The following is a 25466-nucleotide window of genomic DNA, read 5'->3' on the forward strand; positions in this document are numbered from 1 at the left end:
TCCATTGATGGAGCGGGGAACATGCCTCCTTATATGCGCACTGACTTTGGGGTAAGGGGGTTAGACTCTGAATACGATGCGGAGTCGCCAAGGAGAATATTGAATATTGCTGATAGTGGTGATAGCGATAGCTCCATGCGATGTCAACCTAAAGTAATTGCAGTATATGGTTGCCAAGTCTCTGATAATGCGGTCCAAGGCCCAGCCTGCAGAACCGGCAATAGACTTTTGTTGGGTAGTGATAACAGCGCCGCGACATCACCACCCGTAAAGAAGGCCTCGAAGGGGGAAGAGGTAGCGACGCTAATAGAAGAGGGGGTCGGGAACATCTCGGCTAGTTTCCAGGTTGGAGATGTCAATCGTGCAGCAGCTCAGGCACTTAGTCTTCTCATGAACTTAGCCGCGACTGGCTGCTGATTACCCGCACGGTCGAGCTAAAGAGTAGCATGATATTGACCTCAAAACTACCGATTGGCTGGTATGTTGCTCTACTTCTGCGTGCCACTGTCATAGCACAGTAGCCGGTGTCACCGGCCCGGTGAATGTCAATCTGTTCCCAGAGGTGGGCTCGATCGCCATGTCCATGTTGAAGGACGAAGCTCTCTATCGCGGGCGAAAAGCGGGGGCTGCACAACGCCAAGTGATAGCCAAGTGATAAGCTTATCAGAGATTGGTTAGCAGAGAGGGTTCAAGTAGAGAGGTGAGGTTAGAGTCGGTGGTGTATGCGGTTTAATCAAGCTCAAGCCTTTCATGATGAATGTCCAACTGTGCATTATGAAAGAAAATTTAAGTTGGTTTGGCGTGGATGGCGTGCAGTAGGTATCAGGTACCTAGATCAATGCTCCTCTTTGGCAAAATTTAGCAACTTAAAAAGAATAGATTATAGCCAAATGATTAATCCATCACGCAAGAAGACAAAGAGATCATTCGTAAATGGTGAGTATAACTGGTAACTATAATGATGAAGTATACTGTAGAACTGCAGAGGCACTGAGTACTTGAAAGGTACATTCAGTAGATAGCAAGTCTCCACCTAACTACAAGTACCCCACAAGTATCTCCACTTTTCCTTGGAGCTTACCCCAGGCACGTGCCGCTTCTCCCGAGGTTCACATGCAAATGACGCCAACTTGACCTTGACCTTCAATCAATCATCACTTCCATTTCTCCCTCCTTTACTATCCTCATACCGACTCTCCTCCGCTCAATACTCGCATGCACAGCATCCGATTTCCTTCAACCCATGGCCTCCACCAACTGAATCCTATAAGCCGTGTGGCCATCGTCCGATCGAGGCCAAATCGGGTCTGAAAATGGCCGCCCAGTCAACCCTACGCCGCCCAGAGGACCCCATCCTCGCACTCTACCTACACTACTCTGAACGAATAAGATCTCGAATACGTCGAACCACACCCATAACTCGGCTGATCGCAACCGTCGCTCTACTACTATCCATAATCGGTTCAGGCTATGGAGGGTATAACTGGCTTCGGCAACGCGGAAGGGAACGCGCCCAAGGCCGACGACTGTTACGTCGAAACTCAGGGATCCGAGGCAAAGATGGCTCACGTACCATCTATGTCCCTTACAAGGATTCGCGAACTTCCAAAGTCATAATTCATCCCACGAAGCCGACCACATTCGATGCTCATCGGCGACTCTTTTTGAACCCTCCGGCATCCGCGAGAAGTATCGAGGAAGGCTCCGCAAGCCAGATACCACCACCTACAACGAAACCGGGCCTGAATCTGGCATTCCTGCATCAGTTCCTTAGCCTAGGCAGTATTATGGTCCCTAGGTGGGGAAGCAAAGAGACAGGCTTGCTCATGGGCCACGGCATGTTTCTGTTGCTGAGAACATACCTGTCACTGTTGATCGCGCGATTGGACGGTGAAATTGTCAGGGATTTGGTTGCAGGCAAGGGTCGAGCATTCATGTGGGGAATCCTAAAGTGGTGTGGTATCGGAACCCTCGCGTCCTACACAAATGCCATGATCAAATTCCTCCAGTCCAAGGTGTCAATCGCGTTTCGAACCCGCCTCACGAGGTACATTCATGACCTTTACTTGACCGATAACGACAATTACTACAAGTTGATGAATTTGGACGGAGGAATTGGCCAGGGTCCGGATCAATTTATCACCCAAGATCTTACCCTTTTCTGCTCTGCCGCTGCAGCATTATACTCCTCGATGGGCAAGCCTATGGTCGACCTCTTTGTATTCAACTACCAGCTATACCGCTCTCTTGGTCCACTGGCTTTGAGTGGAATTCTTGCCGGGTATTTCAGTACAGCTGTAGTCCTTCGCAAACTGTCTCCACCATTTGGAAAACTAAAAGCCGTCGAGGGCAAAAAGGAAGGTGACTTCCGGGGCCTCCACTCTCGACTACTCGCCAATGCGGAAGAAATCTCGTTCTATGGCGGTGCCGATGTCGAACGAGTCTTCTTGGTCAGAAGCTTCAAGGACCTACAACGTTGGATGGAAGGCATTTACAGTCTGAAGATTCGCTATAACATGCTGGAAGATATCATCCTAAAGTACTCTTGGTCTGCATTTGGCTACTTGGTTACCTCGTTGCCTATTTTCCTTCCGGCCTGGGGTGGCAGTGGTGGTGTAATGGAAATGGCCGATGTACCAGAGGGCATGGGCCGCGAAAGAAGTCGAATGCAAGAGTTTATCACAAACAAGCGACTGATGCTTTCCCTGGCTGATGCGGGTGGTCGCATGATGTACAGTATCAAAGATATCTCTGAGCTTGCTGGTTATACGTCGCGCGTTTACACTCTCATTTCCACTCTGCATCGCGTCCACGCCAGCGCTTATTACCCGTCTCGAGGATCCTACCCAGAACTGTATTCTCTTGCAGATGCGCAGGGTACTACGCACAATGGATTTGATGGTGTTCGACTAGAACAAGTACCTATTGTTGCGCCTTCGCTCTATCCCATGGGCGGCGATGAGCTGGTTGACTCATTATCCTTCATCGTTCATTCCGGTGATCATCTTCTCATCTCAGGTCCTAATGGCGTTGGTAAATCGGCCATTCCGCGCATTGTAGCGGGTCTGTGGCCTGTTTACAGAGGCTTGGTCAGCCGCCCACGAGCATTTGGCCTGGATGGAATCATGTTCCTCCCCCAGCGACCGTATCTCAGCGTTGGTACTTTACGGGACCAAGTCATCTACCCTCACACTGAGATCGACATGCGAGAAGCCGGCGAGTCCGATGCCAACTTACAGAAAATTCTGGATGATGCCCATCTTGGATACCTCCCACAGCGCGAAGGCGGCTGGGATGCTCGCAAGGAGTGGAAGGATGTTTTGAGCGGTGGCGAAAAGCAGCGCATGGGTATGGCCCGACTTTTCTACCACGAGCCAAGGTACGCCTTCCTCGACGAGGGAACATCTGCAGTTTCTTCCGATGTTGAGGGTCTACTCTACGAGTGTGCCAAAGATCGTGGTATCACTATTATCACTATTTCTACCCGTGCATCACTGAAGAAATATCACACCTTCAACCTTAGTCTTGGGTTAGGTGATGAGGGTGAACGCTGGGAACTGGAAAGAATTGGCACCGAGAAGGAGAAGCTTGGTGTAGAGAAAGAGTTGCAAGAGCTACGCAAGCGTCTCGACAACGTTGACGAATGGAAGCAGCGTCGCGAGGAGATTGAAAAGGAACTTTGCAAAGTGTGGACGAATGATGGCGAGATCGCTCCTCCGCCGTATGAGGAAAAAGCACCCCTTTTGAATACCCAGGAGGCTGAAGGTGCACACTAACCCTTCTCATCGCCCGCACAATTCTCTCTCCGAATGTATTATGCTTCTCTTGTCGTTCTTGGCTTCTCTTTCCAGTTATGAAGTACATATACCACCAATTGGTCGTCGCATTTTTCCTTTTTTATGCTTCATGTTTATATCCCTCCTGTTTTTACATACATTTGTCGAAAGCAATCAGTAGTACATTAGCGAAATTCACTTCCATTGTTCTTTATGAGGTTCTATTTAGATAACACCGAAAATAAATGCAGTAGCTAAGGAACGGATCATCCAGAGAATGCGCACGATAGGCTCAACTGGAGCCTTCATCAGAGCGAAATTTTATCGTCGCTCACCACTGGCAGCCTAGCATCTGGAATGCAGTCGCAAGATGGCGAAGGATGATTGGTGGCATATACCTGGGCCATCCCAACCGTACAAGGAAAAGCCACTTCACAACATCAAACTCCCATCGTTGTACATGAGAGATATTTTAATCGTTCTTTTTAGAAGCCGAGCGCGAAAAGCGGCGCGTCCGAGTTCGTAACATATCTGCCCTTTCTTCGAGAGTCATATTGACCTGATCTCCAATGGGGAGAAGGCACTTAGCCAAGTGCAGATAATTCTTGCGAAGCAAATTAACAGTAATGAAGATATAATCAACATTGCGGAACACAAGAGCCCTTTCCTCCGCATAGCGGCTCCGCTGCTTGATAAACGCGGCAGGATGATCTCTCCAATGACGACGGGGGTTAAGGTGATGCGAGGTATGATATCCATCATTGAAAGAGAAACGGTTGCTCTAGGGATTGTCAGTGCTGTCCTAATCAGGAAAATAGTTACAAAAAACTTTGAGAATGAAAAACTCACCGGAACATCGATCAAGGTAATACTTGAAAGATAGTCAGACTCTGGGTCACTTGGATCGACAAAAGCATGTTGACCCCAATTTCCAACCATCAAACCACATCGCATGACAGTAAGAGGGAGAACAAACACAAAAAGCGTCGCGCGAGCATTCACGTAGTTATAAAGCAAATAGATGGCGAGATAGTCACTAAGTTCCCAAAACGCAGCTCTGCAAGCATATTTGGTTTGTCCCTTTTTCCAAAAGTACATCGGAAGTTCCAACCAAATGAAAAAGATGAATCGGCCAACATAGCAAGCAAAGTCGAAGACGCTATCCCGATCGTAGAACATGGTTGTACTTAGATCCTCGGCCCCATTCCCTTCAACATGATGATGTTTAATGTGGTGATAAAAGTAGGAATTCCACGTATGTCCCAGCATGGGATCAAGGAGGTATGGGAATAGGTTATCAAAGACCCAGTAATGAGGGGCTAGCACTCCGTTCATATGAATATGTTGATGTTTCATGAGGGTGAAAGCACCGCAATAGAATAACTGCATGGCCCAATGGAGAACACCGCGCCACCAGGAGAAGTCGTAATAGAGGTAGATAGCACTGGGCACAATAGTTGTAAAGTAAAGAATTAGATGTGTTAACATCACAACATCAGTCGGGAAACGGACGATTCCTTGAGCCCATTTCATATAAGGCTGGAGGACATAGCGGATCACTGGCGCCGGTAGTTTCTCCTTTAATTCTGCGACGTCCCATAATTGAAAGACCGTGGGATCGAAAGTAGAATGAGAGGCATCATTCATATCATACAGCTTTTGAGAAAGGTCCTCATCGCTTATTTTCTGCGATGGCAAATCCGTTTTTGTTTTCTCTAGGTACAGTAAGTTCAACGGTTCACCTTCTTGCAAACGACGCATCTAATAACGCGACTTACCATGCACAGGTGTACTATCGACCAAATTGCCAATGACCAGTCGATCCTGTAGCGTCAACTGGGGATCCGTATAAGTTGTAGGATCCATGCCAGGCGACTGAGCTAAAATGAGTTTAGCACGCGATTCATTATACGGAACAAAGCGGGTTGACCCAACTTACGATTGAGCCTCTGTTCACGGTTTTGTTGGCAATAACTACGGAGTATTGAGAGAAACGTAGGATATATGAGGGGGGAGGTTTTAAATGTAGATGAAAATAGAACACGATGTCTAGATCAAGCTTCCCCCTAGCAGTATACTTGATTGGGAAACGCGTGGTCAGGGGTGGAAAGAGTTTTCCTTTACTTAATATGTGGGTCCTGAATGAGCTGCTTACTGGAATGAGCCACATCGCGACCGTTCTATTATGAACTGACATCTGCGGATCATAACAGTAGTTCTCATGCGTGTGTAATTTGCCGCAGCTTATTTGATCCTGGGATATATGCGCCAATATTATGCATATACTCATGCTGGATTTTTTTGTTTTTGTTTTTCTTCTTTGGTCATTTAGTGGTCGTACACATCCGGTGGCCTCAACTCATGGAGAAATGCCTTCAACACTCGATTACTCATAATTTGACTGCTTCGATTATGTCTCGAAATTTGATTTAATAGGAAAAGATATCTACATTAATTCTGCTAAATGCTCAAGCCCGTCAAGGGCAATCATGGACGCAATGGCCAGGGGTCATTTTGGTGCCTGGTTGGTGCCTGGTTGGTGCGCTTACTAATATTACTGCCTGGGGCATCTAAGCTATCAATTGATGCAGACTACAAGTTGCTGTCATATTAGGCATGATATTGGTAATTTCGGCTGCCTAAAGGTTCGTATAATAGTAAAGATCGATCGTTTTCTTTATTACCAGTACGTGAACATTGACGTCCACATTTACTACTTGAAATTTCCAACTGTTGATCTGAGGATGACTCGATTTTGAATATACATTTCCGTAAGAACGATGCATAGAGTTTTGATGAAGTAGCGCAAGAGCAGCTGGAGCTTAATTCTTTTTTCAATCAATCATCCAGGAATTGAACAATATCATCATTCCCAGGCTCTGGGTGCACTCCATAATTTCAAGTTCTTGATGTTGGCAATTGGGAGCAAGACCCAACATCGATCGTCCCTGGACCAAGAAACGATGTCTCCGAGCTGAACAAGCCCGGACTGATAAGTTGCCACGCCAGCGCGCTGCATGGGGATAGCGCAAGTAATTTCCACTCTTGGAAAACTCCAGATGTCAACAAATAGGATGCTCAGAAAAGCCCTAGTCTTCTTCCCGTAGGGGTATACAACGGGAGGGAACACTTGAAGGTGTACTGCATTAGCCGTGTGCTCGAAGAAGAAAACATTTTCCGTAACCCTAGTCGTGGCACACTAGGAGGTACTCAAGGCCAGAGATCTTATAGCGATCCATTTTCAAGCGAAGGAATCCATGCACCAAGCGGTGCTGTTCGACCCATTACCGTTGAAGAAGCCCAAACGTCGTAAAACTGGCAAATAAGTACAAGGTGCATCTATGTACCTGGGGTATGTTGTCAATAATCGCTCCCATTGCTATGCAATTTTCCTACCACCAACAGTCAAAGATATGGTGGATCGAGCTGTGTCATGAAAGGATGCGTTATCCTAGATTTACATCGAATGAATAAGATCTTGTCCCTCTCGTAGGAATATTGTCAGACATGATGCGTCGCTCCATCATCCTCAGCTCACTATCAATTGCCAACATTTTTCGCATCGCGCTTACATCCAAAATACCCAATATCCACGCAATATTAGCTCAGTACATGAAGCCCAACTCATACGTACCTTACGAAGTACTCAAAGAAATCCGCGCGGAACATAATTGGGGTTTCTGATAAGCCTATTTCTCGCTGCACGGCTCAGTAGAGATGCTACCAGCTTTAATGCAAACCGTACAACGTGCGTTCTCCACAAGACCAGGCGTGAAGATCGAATCACGCGAGTTCTCCGGATTCCCAGATGAAGCCATAATCACAGCAGATATCAAAGAAGAAATAATTCCACACAGCGGCATCCCAACGCTTGCTCTTATGAGTATCTTGAACAGTCGCTCCGAGAAAGGCGTGCAAACGTGGATTTCTCACCTATAATCTCTCCATCCGGGCGTGAGTTATACGAATGGTACCTGGCAGCGAAGCAACGCACTATTGATGCCAAGTTCGACTTCTTCGTCGACTTCCATATCTACAGGCGCTACGCGATCAGCATGGAGCTAATCATCTACACCATCAGAGAGCAGGCACGCGTCCTCGAGTTGTGCAAGAACTTGCTTCACGATGGCAGGGAGCAGGGACATATGGAATACCGCACAAATGTGCGCTTCATGGATCAAATTGCAGGAAAACTAGACTGCAATGGCTTTACGTTCAAAAAGTTCACGGAACGCCTGAAGGATATGCTGGAACCTAATGGAGTGCTTTCTCCTGGGAAGTCGGGCATTTGGAATGCAGGGGTTTCACTACAGCAGAGTGCAAAGATTTGAATCTCATCTTAGGCTGGATCAAAGTTTGTCAACTTGAGATTCCCAGCGTGAACTTCAGTATGAATTGGTCTCAACGTTGGAAGCCTGAGGTTGAAATTCGAACTTCAGTTCATGGCCAGGGGTATGAGATGAGGTTGTTAGATGCCGATATGCTACTATAACTTAAATTGAAAGACTTAGATATAGTATCTCGAATCCTCATAAGTCAGTAGCTTGACATTCATTGTTCTCTTCTTTCTTTCCATTTTTCTTTCCATTTTTGTTTTGTTTTCTCTCGCTTGTTCCTCACGTGGATATCGCGTGGATAAGGTTTTTATCCAGGCGACCCGCACTGGCGCCACAGGGGCTTAAGACGATTTTGGCGGCGTCGATAAATCATGATATGAGATAAGGAAGCCAAGGGTCTACAATTATTGCCGAATGCAGGAATACGTCACAAATGAGCGACCGTCCTTTGCCCCTTTCTTCATGGTCAGCAAGAGGACTAAGCTCTTCTACGGTAGATCATAATAAATGGTGGTCAGGAGAGTTGGATGAAGGGGGAAAGGATCGTCTATAATCTCCACGGTACGAGTACGGAGTGCAGATGACAGGGCAGATTTAAGGCCAGGATCATCATCAATCCTACACAGGATGATTGATGTTTCAGGTGAACAATACACTTCGTACTGCGTAGTTTCACGGGATCTCTTTCAACAGGATATCTTCTCCATATTGTTCAACCTTTTAGCCCTTATACAAGCCTTCAATCCTCTTATCGGCGTTCGGAGGGATGATCTATTGAGAGCGTGGGCCCAATGGTTCCGCCCTGTGATGCTGTATCGGCCAATTATAGATCCAGCCTGTTCCTGCGGATCCCCACTGAACCATTCATTATTGCAGCGGGCAGCAAACCCGAGGTTACCTGTAAAGTCAATTGAGCGACGGGCGGAGAACAGATGGTAGTTACATGAACCGTGCCGTCAGATGCAATTGATCTGTTCTTCCAATTTGCAAGTCTGTATCCTCATTATCTTAGGATCAGGGCAAATCCAGTCCCCCAAAACATCACCAATCCCTGGGTTCCAATTCATAGTGGGCCTAGCCACTGTGCCCGCTGACGTACAACCGTTGCGCAGCTTTACTGGCGAGGCCATCGTTCTGTTCGTCTTCCATGGGCCGCTCCCTCCATGGTCCCAATCATATCCTGCGCTTTCGAAAGAGAAAATCTCGACTCTTGCTCACCAAGACCCTTTTGGAGATCGAGATCTTTTTTTATCTTGCCATGGATATTTTTGCGCTCGGCCATTGCCTTCTTCTGTCTTTATCATGGTGCTAACAGACCCCTCTAGCGCATCATAGCCGTAAGCCGATCGTCGTCGCAATTCACACTGGTCAACGCTGGCACAGAACACGCGGCATTTTCCCCCGTCTGTGTTAGCGCATGCCTTGTGCTTCCCACGGAATAAGTCGCTAAATTCAATCTTCTGCGATAGCAATTTAGAAAAATTTTCTTCTTCTTCTTCTTCTTCTTCTTTAGACACTTCGAGCGAATTTCAAAGAAGAACACCAACCACGCGCAATGGGTGCCCCCGGGTCGGCGTCCCCCGCCCCATCCCACTTAACCGGATCGCAACATACGAGGGGAAATAGTGCTAGTACAGACACGGCGTCGTTCGATGTAGGTGAAAAATTACTAGTGAGAAGTGAATATGAACTAACGCGCCGTATAGCACAAGTTCGGCTCTGACGGTAAAGACGACCATGCCGAGGTCCGACGCTCTATGTACGGTCACAATAATGGAAGCGCATTACAACGTCGGTCATTTGCGCAATCGTTTCAACAAGGTATACGTCGTTATCCGACAAGGAAAATTAAGCTTGTACAGGGTTTCGTCTTGAGTGCCGATTATCCAGTCCCAAGCGCAATCCAAAATGCGATGCAGAAAGAATATCGCGAGTCAGAGGAATTTGTTGAAGAAGTTTCTCATCTACGATGTGAGTAACCTTCTCCTGCGTTTCTGAATTCACCACTTTGGGTCTAGGAATATAACAACTAATTGAACAGACACGGCGGCGACATGCGATCCGGATGAATTTGTTATGCGAAACGGCTACAATCTTCGCCCTGCTATGTACAGTCGACACACAGAACTGTTGATCGCAATCACCTGTAAAAGCGAAAACAAAGTTCTCACAGCCGGGACACTTCATGGAGTCATGCAAAATATCCGCGATATCACGAATCTAAGGAAGTCTGAGTTCTGGAATAAAGGTGGACCAGCCTGGCAGAAGATCGTCTGCACTGTGATTTTCGACGGCATCGATGCTTGCGACAAGAACACTCTCGACGTATTAGCGACAATTGGTGTGTTCCAAGAGGGTATTATGAAGAAGTCTGTGGATGGCAGAGAGACCGTGGCGCATATTGTGAGTAGACTTCTTTCTAATCCCAGACACTTTGGCTCATAACAACAGTTCGAATACACGACACAACTTTCTGTTACCGCCGACCAACAATTAGTTCGACCACAAGGAGACGAGTCGACTAATTTGCCACCTGTGCAGATGATACTGTGTATGAAACAAAACACAAGCAACAAAATCAACTCACATCGCTGGATCTTCAACGGTTTCTGTCGCATGTTGAACCCCGAAGTCGTGGTTCTTCTAGATGCGGGGACAAAGCCCTCGAAAAGGGCTCTGCTTGGTCTATGGGAGGCGTTCTATAACAATGAAAACCTCGGTGGTTCTTGTGGAGAGACGCATGCCATGCGCGATACAAGATCATTGATCAATCCTTTTATCGCGGTTCAGAACTTCGAATACATGAAATCGAATATTCTCGACAAGCCCTTGGAAAGTGTATTCGGACACGTTTATCTCGGTGCATTCTCAGCTTACCGATATCGAGCTATTATGGGTCGTCCATTGGAACAATATTTCCATGGTGATATGACTCTATCCAAGAAGCTGGGCAAAAAGGGTATCCAAGGAATGAGCATTTTTAAGAAAAACATGTTCTTAGCCGGTGATCGGATCTTATCATTTGAATTGGTTGCAAAAGCCGGTTCGAAATGGCATCTTTCATTTGTCAAGGCTGCGAAGAGCGAAGCCCAGGTTCCTAAGGATTTCACAGAATTCATCAATCAACGAAGACAATGGCTGAATGGCTCATTCGCAGCAAACCTTTATGCCTTGATTCACTTTGACCGTATTTTCCGAAGCGGGCACAACGTTTTCCGCTTGATGCTTTTCTATTTTCAGCTGTTGTATAACTTCTCTGGTCTGATCTTGACCTGGTTTTCCCTCGGTATGTTTTATATCTCAATGGCCTAACATAGTATATGGCAGAGCTAACCGCAATCAGCATCATTTTGGTTGATTACCGCTGGAATAATGGATCTTGTGGGTACACCAGGCTCGCATAATAACTATTTGGCCTGGCCATTTGGTAATGAAGCTTCGCCGATCGTGCACACTTTCCTCAAATATGGCTATGTGGTGTTTCTGGGTCTTCAATTCATTCTATCTCTTGGAAATCGACCTAAAGGGTAAGTTATAGTATACCTCGTAGATTCCCTGCCAGTGGACACTCAATACTATCTCCCATACTAACATTTCCATCTAGCTCACGACTTCTCTATCTCCTCACATTCCTATACTTCTCTATGGTCCAGCTCTATGTCACGGTTTTGGCTTTCTACCTGGTAGGAAACAATACGAGCAGCAACAGCTTCACCGTGGACCTAGATGAAGATGCCATACAATCCGAGACCTGGAACGCGTCGGCATCAAACATGGTGCTGATCTCCGTGGTCTGTACATATGGTGTTCACCTTGCGGCCAGTATCCTCTACATGGATCCATGGCACACAATTACATCTTCTTGGGCCTACTATGCGACTACAACATGCTCTTCGAACATCATGATGGTATACGGCTTCTGCAACTGGCACGATGTCTCACTTGGAACACCAGTGGCGGATAAAGCCGAATCTTTGCCCGAAGCCCAGACCAAAAAGGATGGCAAGTCCAAAGTCATCGAGGAATTGGACAGGCCGCAAGTTGACATTGATACTCTCTTTGAGACTACGGTCAAGCGAGCTCTTGCACCATTTGAGCCCCCGCCCGAGGAGAACGAGAAGAGTATGGATGATTCATATAAGGCATTCCGTACTACTCTGGTAGTGTTATGGGTATTTAGCAATCTCATCTTGGTCCTCCTCATGAACAGCGTCGGTATAGAGCGATTCTGTCTCACAGTACGTTTTTGAACACCCCAATGGATGTCTATCGCGATACTAACTTTGATGAACACTAGAATGGACCCAGCACGCGTGTTTGGAGCTATGTTATGGCCGTGATGTGGGGAACTGTTGGGATCTCACTCTTTCGTTTCGCAGGCTCTATCTGGTTTCTCGTCACATCGGGGGTGTTTAAATGCTTTTCTCGTCGTTAAATATGCGCTTGTAACATGTATTATGGTAGATACCCTTTCGCAGCCAATGATAATGACTTCAAATGCTCGACTTACACACATGCCTTCTATGTTTTCCTCGCGACAGGGTTTTTCCCAGAGCTATACAGTATGATCGGATCAATAACAGCAAGCGATCAAAGAATTGTACTGCAAAAGGGTGTTCAAATGTTCGGAATTTGAAGTTGCCAGCATTTTGTCGCGGTTACGTTACCCGGATCGACAACAGGGGCGCGATCCGCAACAACACAGCAACAACAGTGCAAGAATGTGAGATGACATACACACGTCGCGCTTTCACTCAAGGCGTGCTATTCAAATTGAACAAGTGAATGAAATGAACATTGCTGAACGCCACCGACGACCTACTTCGGGGTTCGTTGATTTTCAATGTGTGTCGGCCTAATTTTCAATAGACGTGAAGGTGTGCGGTTGACCACAGGCGGCACTGTACGTGCTTAGCGATAACAGTGCGATCCCACATGGAGCCTGGATATTCCGACAATTGAGATAAAGAATGGGTGATCGCTGCCTTGAAGGTAACTTCATGGCCTTGGGCCCAGACCTTCCTGTCCGTGCCACTAGGCATCGCTCAGCATTCAATCTGGAGAACCGCAAGGCACATACAGATGGTGAATTTCTTACATGTCGTCTTTCTAGGGGTGTCTGGAATTCCTGATTGGTAGATCATGAAAAGAGAAGAGATGCAGAGATCCACATAGGTCGTGGAGTATGTATCGCCTTCCATTCACTATTGCGACTTCCCAGTATCTGCACATTCCTCTCTCCCTTTTGTTGACAACACGCGATTACCCGGTCACTCTTTCGTTAATTGCTGGAATTTCCTCTGATTTGGTTTGCATGGGTTGACTCCTTTCATGCTTGCATCCTTTCTTGTTATACAATAGTTTCTGCGAGGTTGATCCCATTTATCTTCTATATTGTTATTCAAGAAGGATGCTATCCTCATCGCTATCGCTCGGCGCAGGGTCGCTGTTTCTTCTATGGCTTTCGTCGCCTGCAAAGGCCGGGGAGTATGAATTGTTCGAGACCTGGCAAGGAAAGGACTTTTTCGAGTACTTCAATTTCTACACCGGCGCAGATCCGACAAATGGATGGGTCAATTATCTAGATCAATCTAGCGCAGAGAGCGCAGGGTTGGTGAAAGTCACCGAGAAAGGCACCGTCTACATTGGAGTCGACCATGAAACAACCCTCAGCCCCAGCGGTAAAGGTCGTGATTCAGTTCGCGTCGGCACCCACAAATATTATGGCCAGTCGCTCGTGATTGCAGATATTGCTCATATGCCCGGAAATGCCTGCGGTAGCTGGCCTGCCTTCTGGACGGTCGGCAGAGAATGGCCTCAGGATGGCGAGATTGATATCATCGAGGGCGTTAATATGCAGGATCACAACGAAATTGTCATGCACACGGCCGGAACCTGCGCATTGACGGATGAGGGGATGTCTGGATACGTCAACGCGACCACTTGTGGAGAGGCACTGGGTCCAGTGGGATGTGTTATCGAAGGTCAAAAAGGCAGCTATGGTGATTCATTCAACGCACAAGGAGGAGGTGTATATGCTATGGAATGGACCGAGCAGTTCTTGAAGATCTGGTTCTTCCCACGTCATGCAATTCCGGCCTCGATTACAAGTGGCGATCCAAATACCCAGGAATTCGGAATGCCCATGGCTCTCGTGCAGGAAGGTTGTGATGTCGCGAACAGTTTCAAGGCGCAGTCATTTGTTTTCGATGTAACTTTCTGTGGTGACTGGGCTGGTGGTGTCTTCGGAGAGTCTGGCTGTCCTATGACTAGCTCTGATTCTTTCGCCAGCTGCACCAATTTTGTCGCCCAGAATCCCCAGAAGTTCAAGGATACCTACTGGGAGATCAACTCTGTCAAGGTTTACCAAACTGGGGTGAAAGGTCCATCCGTACCATCTTCTCCGCATACCTCTGCGCCTCACGAAACCTCTGAACTGCCATTTACTGAAAGTCACACTTCGAAAACCCACACAAAGCCAGCGCATACTTCGTCAGAGACACATGCTGTTGAGATCGAGACTCATGCTACCAAGGCTGTCCAAACTTCCCCATCGATTCCTACTAAGCCTGTCGAGAAGCCTACCCAGGCGTCTGAGCAGATCTTCAGTGTCGAAAACGTTGCCACATGGCCCGCCGCTGCTCATATCTCCCAGGTCGCATCTGAGCCCGTACCTGAAGCACCAATCGAACAGCCTTCTGTCACTGAGCACCATAAACCCGCCGCCACTAGATACGTCACCGAGTTTGTCACCGGTACTATCTCACTCTGCTCTTCTGGAGAAAACTCATCACCGGCTCCGCCTGCCACCTCTGCCGCGAAGCCTTCAATTGACATTTCGCAAGCTCACCACTCCATCCACGCCAATCACAATTCAGCTTCACCTAAAATTGAGCCTCCGACTGTGTGGCAGAACGTGAACCAGGGCGCGGAAGAGGCCAAGAAGCAACCTCATTCTGAAATCACCACTCCTTCTGCCCCATCAACTCCAACCGGCATTCCCCAAGGCTTTTCAGCACCAAGCTCGGTCCCAAGTGGCGCAGATGCTCTTCACGGTCGTCCCTCAAGCTCAGAAATTCAAATGACGAGATTGAATGTCCCTACCACGTCTGCTCAATCCTCCGCGGCTGGCCCTGGAAAGAATTCAGATCCTGTGAAGCCCCAGCCAACCGGCGCATCGCCGCAGACTTCCAAGCCTATTATCCCACGTCCATCTGGAAGCTCCGCTGCCTCTGGTAGTGCTTTCCACTCCTCTTCAGGAGCTCCGGGCGCATCGGGCTCTGCCATGGGCCAGGTATTCACTGGCGCAGCGGACCGGTTGTCTCTCAAGGTTCCCATGCTTTTCGTTGCCTTTTTCCTTACCCTGGCTGTATAGATCACGTTTGATCAATTCAGTTCATAATACTATTGTTTTGTTTTCGAAGTTTCATTTCGCGCTTCTCATGTTAGCTTCTTTGTGTGTATATTAGAATTGGTTTGGGCTCTAGAAAATTGTTGAGCCTCAAGGTGTTTTTTTAAGATATTGAATGGCATTAAGGATGTATCCTGGATTATTAGTGTTTCTTTTTCCTCCCACAAATTCACCCTGTAGACGTAGTCCAAAATGTACTCGAAAATATAGATCCTGCATTGATTGATAACCTGACGGTTCCTGCAGGCGCCTCTTCGGCATTTGTGAAGCTAAGATAAGATTCCCCCGCTGCGGGGTGACAGTGCACTGCAGGATGAACGTGCAGTAACATTGAAGGCTCAATTACTGCTGTTTCAGTATGTTCAAGTTAGAGGAGAAACTTGAGATCTCGTTCAAGAACATCTATGAACATCACCCTCTGTATACTATAGTCGTATAGTATAAATAGTCAACATCGACATTTGTTATCGGGATGATGTCAGCCATCGCCGATTGCGCAATCGGCAATTTTAACTTGAACTTTTTCTTCTTTCGCGACTTCAACTACAGAACGTCAATCGAGCAATTGCTCTGGAGGATTTCATTTTTCTGTGAATTACCATAGTCTACCGGAATTTCCATATCTATTTTCATCATATAAATCTCGCAATGGCACCAGCTACGTCCTCTCGCGCCGATGAGGTGCAGAATGTGAGTTTCTATACAAACAACGCTGTTTTCCTCATCATATCTTCCAATTGACCTAAAAGATTGCGTTTGGATTCAAGATAACTAACAGACTGCCGTTCATAGCTCCTGAAAGCCGTCGAAGACCTTCTCATTCCCTTCATTCGATCTGCCGACAGTCCCGAAACACACACGCATCAGAACGGAACAAACGGAACAACATCTGTTAATGGCAATAGCACGCCCGCTAAAACTTCACTCGTGGAATACAAGAAACCCAAAGAACTACGAGAAATCCTGCAACTAGAAATCCCCAAGGAAGGACGGCAGCAGGACGGCCTAATTGAAGTTCTCCAGAAGGTTCTGCAATACTCAGTCAACACCTGGCACCAGGGTTTCCTAGATAAACTCTATGCCTCAACCAACGCACCAGGTGTTGCTGCAGAGCTGATTCTCGCTACACTTAATACCAATGTGCATGTGTACCAAGTTTCGCCTGCACTGTCCGTGATCGAAAAATACACAGGCCAACAGCTAGCAAATCTCTTCGGCTTGAACGGACCTCGAGCAGGAGGCATCTCAGTCCAAGGCGGCTCAGCCTCAAACACGACCTCTATCGTTATCGCGCGCAACAACCTCTTCCCCGAGACAAAGAAAGAGGGCAACGGAAATCATCGATTTGTGCTGTTTACCAGTGCACACGGTCATTATAGTATAGAGAAGGCAGCCCAGATGCTCGGACTGGGTAGCAGTGCTGTATGGCAAGTTCCCATTGACAAGAAAGGGCGTATGATTGCATCTGAACTGGAGAAATTAGTACAGAAAGCTCTCGATGAAGGCAGAACACCATTCTATGTGAATGCCACAGCCGGAACAACCGTCATGGGATCCTTCGACCCATTCAACGAGATTGCGACCATCTGCCAGAGATATAACCTTTGGTTCCACATTGATGGGTCATGGGGTGGATCATTCGTCTTTTCCCCGCGGCAGAAACACAAGCTTGCAGGGTCAGAAAAAGCGAACAGCATTGCAATTAATCCTCACAAAATGCTCGGAGTTCCAGTCACCTGTTCATTCCTGTTAGCCTCTGATATGCGCCAATTTCACCTGGCCAATACGCTCCCTGCAGGCTACCTCTTCCACAACGATGACACAGCTGCGGTATCAAATGGCAATGGCAGCGATTCAGAGATCGAAACAGAGTCGCCAGAAATCTGGGACTTGGCGGACCTTACACTCCAGTGTGGCCGACGTGCTGATTCCCTGAAACTATTCCTGGGCTGGACATACTATGGTAGCGAGGGATATGCACAGCAAATCGACTCAGCCTGTGAAGTTGCAGCCCACCTCGCCTCCCTCGTCGAGAAACACCCCGACTTCATTCTTGTTAGCGAAAACGCGCCTCCATGCTTGCAAGTTTGCTTCTATTATGCCCCTGGCAAACAGTTTGTTTACCCGCAAAGTGCTGCATCAAATGAAGACCAACGTGGCAAGAATAACAGCAAGGTCACAGAGCTGATTACACATGCTATTGTGCCGAAGGGCTTCATGGTGGACTTTGCACCCCCTAGTGGAGACGAGGATGCTGTTGGAAGTGGCAAGTTCTTTCGCTGCGTTGTGAATGTTTTAACCTCCAAGGAGACAGTTGAATCTCTTGTGTCGACGATCGAAAACACTGGACCTGGCATCATCAAGTCGTTGAAGACACAGGGGAGTGTTTGAAAATGCGTTGACACGATTTAGCTGCGCGGAAGTCTCCAACAAACTTATTTATGATGCTCACGTTGAATGATATTGAAGGGATATAGCATGGGACTGTCATCATTGGATATTTAGAGCCGATCTTCTGTCCTTGTCCTGTTGTATGTCGCATGAAGATTCCGATAGATATTTAGACCATAGAGAAACAATAAATGACAATCTTAATATTAGCGCCATGACGAGGAAATCCCAGACGAAGCCCTATGGCATCTGGCATGACATATAAATTCATAAATTGCAGCATCAACTAAACATAAACCCATTATTGCCCTTTCAACAGGCATGGTATCATAGAACAAATCACATAGACGCTGAGAAAGTGCCCTCAATCTCCTCAATCTTCTTCACAGCCTTTTGATAACCATCCTCCTTCTCCAAACGCTTCGCATAAGCGAACAGAAGAGGATATTTCTCCTGTTGCTTCTTATCCTGCAAAACGCGACCGCTCGCCGCGATAACAGGGAAACTCAACAGAATATCCGCCGCAGTCAACACCTTACCGCAAATGAAGGGCCCACCCTCAGGGGCAGTTTTCAACTGATCCTCCAAGAAAGCGAGATTCCCCTCCACATTGCGAGTCAAGAATTGCGCTTCAATCTGCGAAGCAACGATACCGGTGATGGGACGAACGAAGAAGGGCGGGGACTTGCGGAGGGCTAGGAAAACGAACGCGTTAGTCGCAGTCGCAATGTGTCAGGAGAAAGGAAAAAGGAAAAAGGGGGAGAATCGCCCGGTCGCATGTTATCACTTACTGTCATTCACCAGAGTCATGACAAGGAAAGGCATCAGACTACCTTCCACATAGTGCATGAAATAACGGTAGCGTATGAATTCTTCACGCTCGCCACCAACTTGACCTTCACGACCTGCGACATAGCGCTCCGGCACAAGCGAAGGCTTCACCTTTCCGAAGTGGTCGCAGAGATACTCGACGATCGCGCCGGACTCAGCAAGAACCATAGGCTTTGAGGAGCCCGGAGCCTCAATGGTGATGATAGGAGACTTGCCGAGTTGGTGGACCTCCTTCAGCTCCGCGGGCGCAAGCTTATCAGCTCGTCGCTTGAAAGTCTTCAGCTCATATTTCAACTGCAGCTCCTCGAGCAACCAGAGGATACGATGGCTTCGAGATTGCTCGAGCCTAGGCGTTGTTAGTCACGGTCGCAAAGCGTATGTAGGAAGCACCAATGAAATCATGCAGCTCGGCGATTTCAGTTTCTTCACATACCAGTACAGAGTGATCTTGCAGCCTTGGTTGTTATCGGTCATGATGTTATGTATGAGAATGTTGGATTTAATTAAAACACGGGAATATCCAGGGATTAACAAGGAAACAATAGGAAATATATGGTGAAATGGTTTAAATCCATTTTTCGAACACTTTCAAGTTCCCAGCTTGAGTGGATCAAGTGGGATGATGTCAACCCGAGGCCCGTTGCAAACTTTGAACTCGATTAAGGTGAAAACGCCGAGATCGACGGGATCCGGTGTTCATGTGAAGTGGATACGGATTTGTTGGGGGAAATTCACAACTTCACCCAATTCGGTGGGTTTCTATGCCGATCTATCTATGATGAGTTCTAGTGCTTATTTTATTATCTTTTATCAGTGAAATTGAGTGGAATCTAGTGGATTCATTGGGATTGCTAACATCTCCTCGGTAGTTACGTGTATACCCAAGTGCCTCTATACTTCCACAACATATTGTATAATCCTGGATCATAATGTCAGTCTGAGCTGCCAGTGGCACTCTCACTCCTCGTCCTTGTTCTCAGTCCAATAATCATCATTTCGTCCATACAAATCTCTTGCCCGCGAACTCGATGTATCGTGCTTGATACTGTTATAATACTGGCGGAACTGCTGGCTCACTTCCAAAACTCGTCGGAAATGTTCGCTTTCCACTAGGATCTCCTCTTCATCCTCGTCATTTCGGGCTTCGTACTGAGCCAGTGAAATAGCCGTGTACAAAGCATTGCGGATCTCACGTCCATTCCACTCCGCTTTCAGGACTTCCTTGTCCTCGAGCACCCATCGTTTAGCTTCCCTCCCCACGCGAATCTTACCCTTACGCTCACTGGCCAGTTTCTCAAAGAACCCTTCCCAGATCTTCTTCCTTTTATCTTCGTCAAGCGGTTTGTAGCCGATGATCAGTTGTGCCCGGGAGAGGAAAGCTTCATCAATGTGGCCCACTCGGTTGGTAGTCAGGAAGAGCACCCCGCGGAAATATTCCATTTTACGAAGGAAAGCTGTTTCAAGTTGAATCATCAGTACCATCAAGACTGGTTTGAATGGAAAGTGTAACAAGAGGAAATACATACCAGACACAATGCCATTACGGGCAAGATCTGTGTGCTTTCGTCGCTCGAGGAAGATATCCGCTTCGTCAATGAGGAGAACAGCTCTCCAGCGCTCTGCTAGTGAAAGCCATTGCGAAAGCTTCTCTTCGATCGTCTCCTCTTTTGTTCCGAGATCTGCGATTGTCAAGCTAAGCAATGGCCTGCCACTCGTAAGAGCCGTCACTTCTATAGAACTTGTTAGCGAACGATGCCCAGGTGAACCTAGTACATTGTCTTTATAGCTTGAATTGTCAACTTACCAACTGTATACGTCTTTCCCACTCCGGGAGGACCTATGTCTGTCAGCAACCACATAATTTTGTGAATGTCGCAGAACTTGGAAACCATACCATGCAAGAGGATCACAACACCTTCACCTTTGCTGCGAATGAAATCCGGCGACCAGGATTGTTTCCCACTCAGAATGGGAGAGCACAGCGCCCGGATGATATCAATATTAGAGTCCTCAATGACCAATTTAGCACGAGAAGAGTCCCCATCCATGAACTCGACGTTATCCACGTGGACAATATCTGAGGTAATCCCGTTAGCTGAGCCCAGGTGAACAATACCCGTTAAAGACAATACCTACGCCATGACTTGGTATCCGGTGCAAATGCTGCAATTTTAGGAAGCAACAGAAAGAGATGTTTCTTAGTGACTTTCTCAGGGTTATAAATATCCACTTTATGATACTCTGATACGCGAATTCCGCGAAGCTCCGTGTTTTCGCGTTGAGCATCTATGGTAGCCTTATCCCGAGGAATGAAAGGCACAGTGAAAACCCAATTCGACGAAGGCAAAACATTCGAGCTCTGACCGATCATATCATCCGCAATAACGGGAGCAGTCAGCTATTGACGCGTTAGCATATATCCAATTCTCAAATGAAGATAAAATTCCATCGTCAAGTCCGACATCTTACATTTCGCTCTCCTTTGTCATCATCATCCGTATCCAGAGTTCTTCCACTGTGCATTACCTGCATGTTGCGCTTTTTCAAGATTAAGAGACGTTTCTCACTTCGAGCTTCGATCGCGGCCAATCTCTCCCCTTTATCTGTTTTGTCATGGAAGGACTGGGGAATAATAGGGAGGTCGTTAATCGCACGTTCCCCCTCAAACGTAGGGATGTACAATTTCTTGAAAGTTCGCTCAAGCATGCAAGGACCACTGTCCTGCCAGTATTCATCAAGAAACCATACCCAAATATTCCACTTGCTGATGTTGCTCTTGACTTTCCATTTGACGGACATGATGACACAACCGATCCACTTGTCTTCATGGAGGAAATATGCAAATGATCCAGGGCGAAGAATCCACCACACGTCTTCGAATCGGATTGTTGGCGCCTTCTTTTCAAGTCGAGTACGGACCGGCTTTAACTTTTTCTCAAATGGACGAATAAATTCGAGGAGAACCTCGATATGTTTCTTGACCTGCTTTGATAATTCATTGGAGTTGTTTTTTTCCTCGGCAACGGCCTTCTGATATTGATCTTCAAAGTCCTGGAAATGATGAACAAGGCATCGGTACGGTTCGTCAAATATTATGGTATCCCCAGTCAGGTTTTGGCTAAATGCGCATCAGCATAACATGTCCTAATTGAAAAGGTTATCAACGGCTTCATACGAAGGATAATATTCAACAGTCTGACGAATGACTTCCAGTAGCAAAGGCGAATGAACGATCATATTAGTATCGGTAACCTCCCGAAGATAAATCTCATCCAGAGTAGTCGGTTTCTGAATTTTGTCGTCAATATCTTCCAACGCTTTCTCCCACTCATCCGAGCTTAGCCATTTTCCTTTCAATTGGCCTCTAGCCCACGAAGTCACCTCAATAATAGGAGGGGGTCCATCATCTGCATCGGACCTGGGAATCGTATCGATATCGAGTCCTGCCGCTCGCAAATCGAATGGATCATCTGTTTGTCGAAGTGTAGTCTCACCCCAGGGACCATCAACGACCAATTTATATCGAATATTATTCTTTGGCGCAGTAATCTCATCTTTTGGTTCAAGTCCAGTGGCCTCCGAGATAGACTCCCCAAAATCCACTTGCACGACATTTTGAGCCTCTGGTTCCATCGTCGATAAATTCTCCTGCTCACCATCCCATGGCTTCTTAACAGTCTCAGGAGCTGGAGGCTTGAACGTATTCAAATCCGCCTCGGAGAGAATAGGCTTTGTTTCTGCACGCATATTGTCGAGTCTACCGATTCCAACATTAACCGACAGAATGCCTGTGTCCGATACCAGGTAGAGCGGGGAGGGTATGGACCTACACGGCGGGTGATAAAATGGGCAGCTAGTGCTTATCTTAAATTCTTTGTGCGTCTAGCGTGATTCGAGCTACTCCAATGAGCCCCGCCAGTTCTATCGATGCTAAGTGCGTACAGGTAAGATGATATTCATGTCCCAAAATCTCTCCAAATTAGGGGTTGCCACGTCGCTTGACACGCATGATCCATCAGCTGGATCATGCATGACCCATTTTTTCGTGAAGATCTTGACCATTATTGGGGGGGGGGAAATGACTCTCCATAGCTGTATAATAGGTATCGCATTCTTTGATACATCATTATATTTTTCGAGGGCCGAAAGAACACAATACCCTTGTTTGGTTGAGCCGGAACGGGCCGCTACTACCAGGGACGAGAGGCGGAAGCAAACCTTTGGCTTCAGCCGCATTGCCTCGCCCGGGCGTTGACAGATGATTAAGTGGGTCAGCATTGAGGGGTAGCTATAGCCCTGGAAATTTTGGATGGATGGCAGCGACATGGACCCCACTTCTGCATTATTACCTTGTGGTGTCATCACATAGGGATTCTTTCTAATTCTATCCCTACATAAATTGTCACCGACTTGAGGCTCTTGCCAAACACACGAAAAGGCTACGTGCTAATACAGACAACGGATATATACCGATCATGGACCCTGAAGACGAAGAAGTAGAGCGCCGCCGCATAATTCGGCGCTTCAGCTGGAAAACTCGATCGGAAATGCCTGGCGAGCCATTAATACAAGGGCTAGCGACGAAGGTCGATTACGATGCCTCTCTAGAATCAAAACATGGCGAACGTAAAGCACAGCTCATCAAAGATGCCATGGGAGTATTTCCCGAGTCAGAAGTTAGTGAAATGTAAGAACTTATCCTTGCAATGAACTAAACTCAATGTGGAGAGGCTATGCTGATCATGACAATGAGCTGTACAGAATGCAATGGAAAGACTGCTTCGATTCACTGGAAGAATCACACAAAACCCTGCAAGAACGACTGCTCAAATTTCAGCAAAAGACAAAGCTGCCAACAGGTGATAAAACAACCCAGCATGGCTTCCGTTCGGTCTCTATCGCCGTACGAGAAGCTCAATCCAATTGGCAAAAGCGCCATGACTCTGGCGTATCTGGAAAAGCAAAGAAGATCTTCTTCACTGTCTCCCAGGCAGTAAGCAGTCATAGCTATCTATTGGATCTTTTGCCCGGTGGCGATAATTATGCCTCCGTCATAGTAGGCGCCCTGTCTACACTTGCCCGGGTAAGTAGACACCCTTCTCATTCAAGTGAACAGAGTGCTCTACTATAAAAAATGTGAATAATCATATAAAATACGAAGAGTCTAACAATTGGTGTAACACAGGCAACTACAACATACCAAAGTATCGCATCGGAAATATCAGACTACTTGGATGAAGTCTCAGACCAAGTGCGATCATTCCACCACGCCATAAAACGCCACCCAGAATCAGAGTATATAAAATGCCATATCGCAATATTCTACAACACATTTTTCCAATTCTTGATTGACCTTCTGACAAAATGGTACGACTCCAGCTGGAAGCGTCTCTCACATGTCTTTGGGTCATCATTTCTCGACGGAACCTTGCGCCCTACTGTGAAGAAGTTGGAAAAGTGCCAGGCAAAGGTATACAAGGAGAGTGACGATTTATGGAAGGATAAAGTTGCCCGATATCTCTATTTGCTTGGTGCGAGAATGGAAGATTGCTTCGAGGGTATGGAGCTTGAACGACCAGCCCATGGTCGCAGAACACATGGAAAATCCAAATCTTACCTAAACGCATCACAAGGCCATGAGCCTCAGCATAAGATCTCAGCAATTGAAGATGAAGATGATATGAATGGTGAACTGAGCGAGTTGGACGATGAAAGTGAACTACAGGGTAACACCTGTGATTGGGATGCTATTCTCGAGACCATTTTGCACTTTGACCAATACGTTCGATCTGCATCTTTGGTACTTCTTGTTCAACGCGCCAAAAGCCTATCGATCGGAGCCGCCGTTTACACACGAGTACATCAATGGGCCTCCGAACCCAGATCAGAGGCATTATGGATTAACGGACCAGTACAAGCTGAACACCCGTCTTCGAATACTCTCGCATCTGCGTTCATGATCCAAGCCATCAAGTCTCAAGGGCTATGGGGTATTTCATTTATCGTCGGCACTGAGATCAGACGAGGTGTCCCATTTTCGTCTAGCAAGGAACTTGTGGCTCTTGTCTATAGCTTGATCTACCAAGCTGTTCAAAACATCCAAGAAAACGAAGACCATGCCGATATTGATGATATAGATTTTTCTATATCACGATTCGAAGCGCTTACGGGTCAGGCGGATACGTTGGCTGATGCTATAAGTGTATTAGGCGATCTTCTTCAAGTCACGATGTCACTTCAATATTACATCATTGATGGCTTGGAGCTTTTGGAACGAAACATTAGAGACCCTGCCTTGAAAAAGAGATTATCTGAGCTGGTTAATGTCCTCTGCAATGCTTGTAGACGAGCATCTGATCGCCCTCGAGTGACCAAGGTGTTGTTCACGACCAACGGATTTAGCAAATTGTTGAAGCAATTAGCGAATAAACGATGGATAAGTGATCTCAGCTATGAGGACGATGAGGAAGATCAACATCTGAGATTGAAATTTCCAGAATCGCTTCCTAAAGCTAAACAGCTGATTTGATCTTGGGTTGGTATTATTCTTCGATCTATAATTCACATCCTCAATGAAGGTTTAGTACTGTACAATAGTAGACGCACAAATGTGGCAAGTGAATTTGAAACATTTTAATTCAGTAGAATAGCTCTGTAATTGGCAATAATAAACACGCCCTCCGCGATTAAATTATTTACGGTTGCGATCATAACTCCAAT

The 25466-nt window shown here is 46.8% G+C and overlaps 10 protein-coding genes across 10 annotated transcripts; 7 read left to right on the forward strand and 3 right to left on the reverse strand.

Moving 5' to 3' along the window:
* Positions 1–21: 21 nt before the first annotated feature.
* On the forward strand, positions 22–417 carry N7478_009296 (uncharacterized protein; the record flags this gene model as incomplete). The annotated part of the gene is made up of 1 exon (XM_056925510.1): positions 22–417. The coding sequence occupies one exon, from the start codon at positions 22–24 to the stop codon at positions 415–417; it is 396 nt and encodes a 131-aa protein (XP_056774880.1).
* Positions 418–1313: 896 nt separating this feature from the next.
* Positions 1314–3776, forward strand: pxa1 (putative peroxisomal ABC transporter (PXA1); the record flags this gene model as incomplete). The annotated part of the gene is made up of 1 exon (XM_056925511.1): positions 1314–3776. The coding sequence occupies one exon, from the start codon at positions 1314–1316 to the stop codon at positions 3774–3776; it is 2463 nt and encodes an 820-aa protein (XP_056774881.1).
* A 472-nt stretch (positions 3777–4248) lies between these two features.
* Positions 4249–5642, reverse strand: N7478_009298 (fatty acid desaturase family protein; the record flags this gene model as incomplete). The annotated part of the gene is made up of 3 exons (XM_056925512.1): positions 4249–4557; positions 4626–5491; positions 5555–5642. The coding sequence occupies 3 exons, from the start codon at positions 5640–5642 to the stop codon at positions 4249–4251; spliced, it is 1263 nt and encodes a 420-aa protein (XP_056774882.1).
* Positions 5643–7493: 1851 nt separating this feature from the next.
* N7478_009299 (uncharacterized protein) lies at positions 7494–8107 on the forward strand (the record flags this gene model as incomplete). Its single annotated transcript, XM_056925513.1, has 2 exons — positions 7494–7659; positions 7683–8107. 2 exons carry the CDS (start codon positions 7494–7496, stop codon positions 8105–8107), a joined length of 591 nt encoding a protein of 196 aa, XP_056774883.1.
* Positions 8108–9668: 1561 nt separating this feature from the next.
* On the forward strand, positions 9669–12548 carry N7478_009300 (Chitin synthase C; the record flags this gene model as incomplete). Its single annotated transcript, XM_056925514.1, has 7 exons — positions 9669–9767; positions 9820–10084; positions 10155–10516; positions 10565–11399; positions 11457–11640; positions 11718–12351; positions 12411–12548. The coding sequence occupies 7 exons, from the start codon at positions 9669–9671 to the stop codon at positions 12546–12548; spliced, it is 2517 nt and encodes an 838-aa protein (XP_056774884.1).
* A 975-nt stretch (positions 12549–13523) lies between these two features.
* N7478_009301 (glycoside hydrolase family 16 protein) lies at positions 13524–15488 on the forward strand (the record flags this gene model as incomplete). Its single annotated transcript, XM_056925515.1, has 1 exon — positions 13524–15488. One exon carries the CDS (start codon positions 13524–13526, stop codon positions 15486–15488), a length of 1965 nt encoding a protein of 654 aa, XP_056774885.1.
* A 684-nt stretch (positions 15489–16172) lies between these two features.
* Positions 16173–17915, forward strand: N7478_009302 (pyridoxal phosphate-dependent decarboxylase family protein; the record flags this gene model as incomplete). The annotated part of the gene is made up of 2 exons (XM_056925516.1): positions 16173–16214; positions 16317–17915. 2 exons carry the CDS (start codon positions 16173–16175, stop codon positions 17913–17915), a joined length of 1641 nt encoding a protein of 546 aa, XP_056774886.1.
* Positions 17916–18254: 339 nt separating this feature from the next.
* On the reverse strand, positions 18255–19220 carry N7478_009303 (glutathione S-transferase; the record flags this gene model as incomplete). Its single annotated transcript, XM_056925517.1, has 3 exons — positions 18255–18610; positions 18707–19092; positions 19180–19220. 3 exons carry the CDS (start codon positions 19218–19220, stop codon positions 18255–18257), a joined length of 783 nt encoding a protein of 260 aa, XP_056774887.1.
* A 483-nt stretch (positions 19221–19703) lies between these two features.
* N7478_009304 (ATP-binding protein) lies at positions 19704–22493 on the reverse strand (the record flags this gene model as incomplete). The annotated part of the gene is made up of 7 exons (XM_056925518.1): positions 19704–20200; positions 20273–20476; positions 20551–20583; positions 20641–20823; positions 20883–21144; positions 21216–21864; positions 21922–22493. The coding sequence occupies 7 exons, from the start codon at positions 22491–22493 to the stop codon at positions 19704–19706; spliced, it is 2400 nt and encodes a 799-aa protein (XP_056774888.1).
* A 728-nt stretch (positions 22494–23221) lies between these two features.
* Positions 23222–25275, forward strand: N7478_009305 (uncharacterized protein; the record flags this gene model as incomplete). The annotated part of the gene is made up of 3 exons (XM_056925519.1): positions 23222–23433; positions 23508–23829; positions 23932–25275. The coding sequence occupies 3 exons, from the start codon at positions 23222–23224 to the stop codon at positions 25273–25275; spliced, it is 1878 nt and encodes a 625-aa protein (XP_056774889.1).
* Between the last annotated feature and the right edge of the window lie 191 nt (positions 25276–25466).

This window comes from Penicillium angulare (genome assembly GCF_028827245.1).
Source record: "Penicillium angulare strain IBT 27051 chromosome Unknown utg000007l_segment0_segment0, whole genome shotgun sequence".
Lineage (NCBI taxonomy): Eukaryota > Fungi > Ascomycota > Eurotiomycetes > Eurotiales > Aspergillaceae > Penicillium > Penicillium angulare.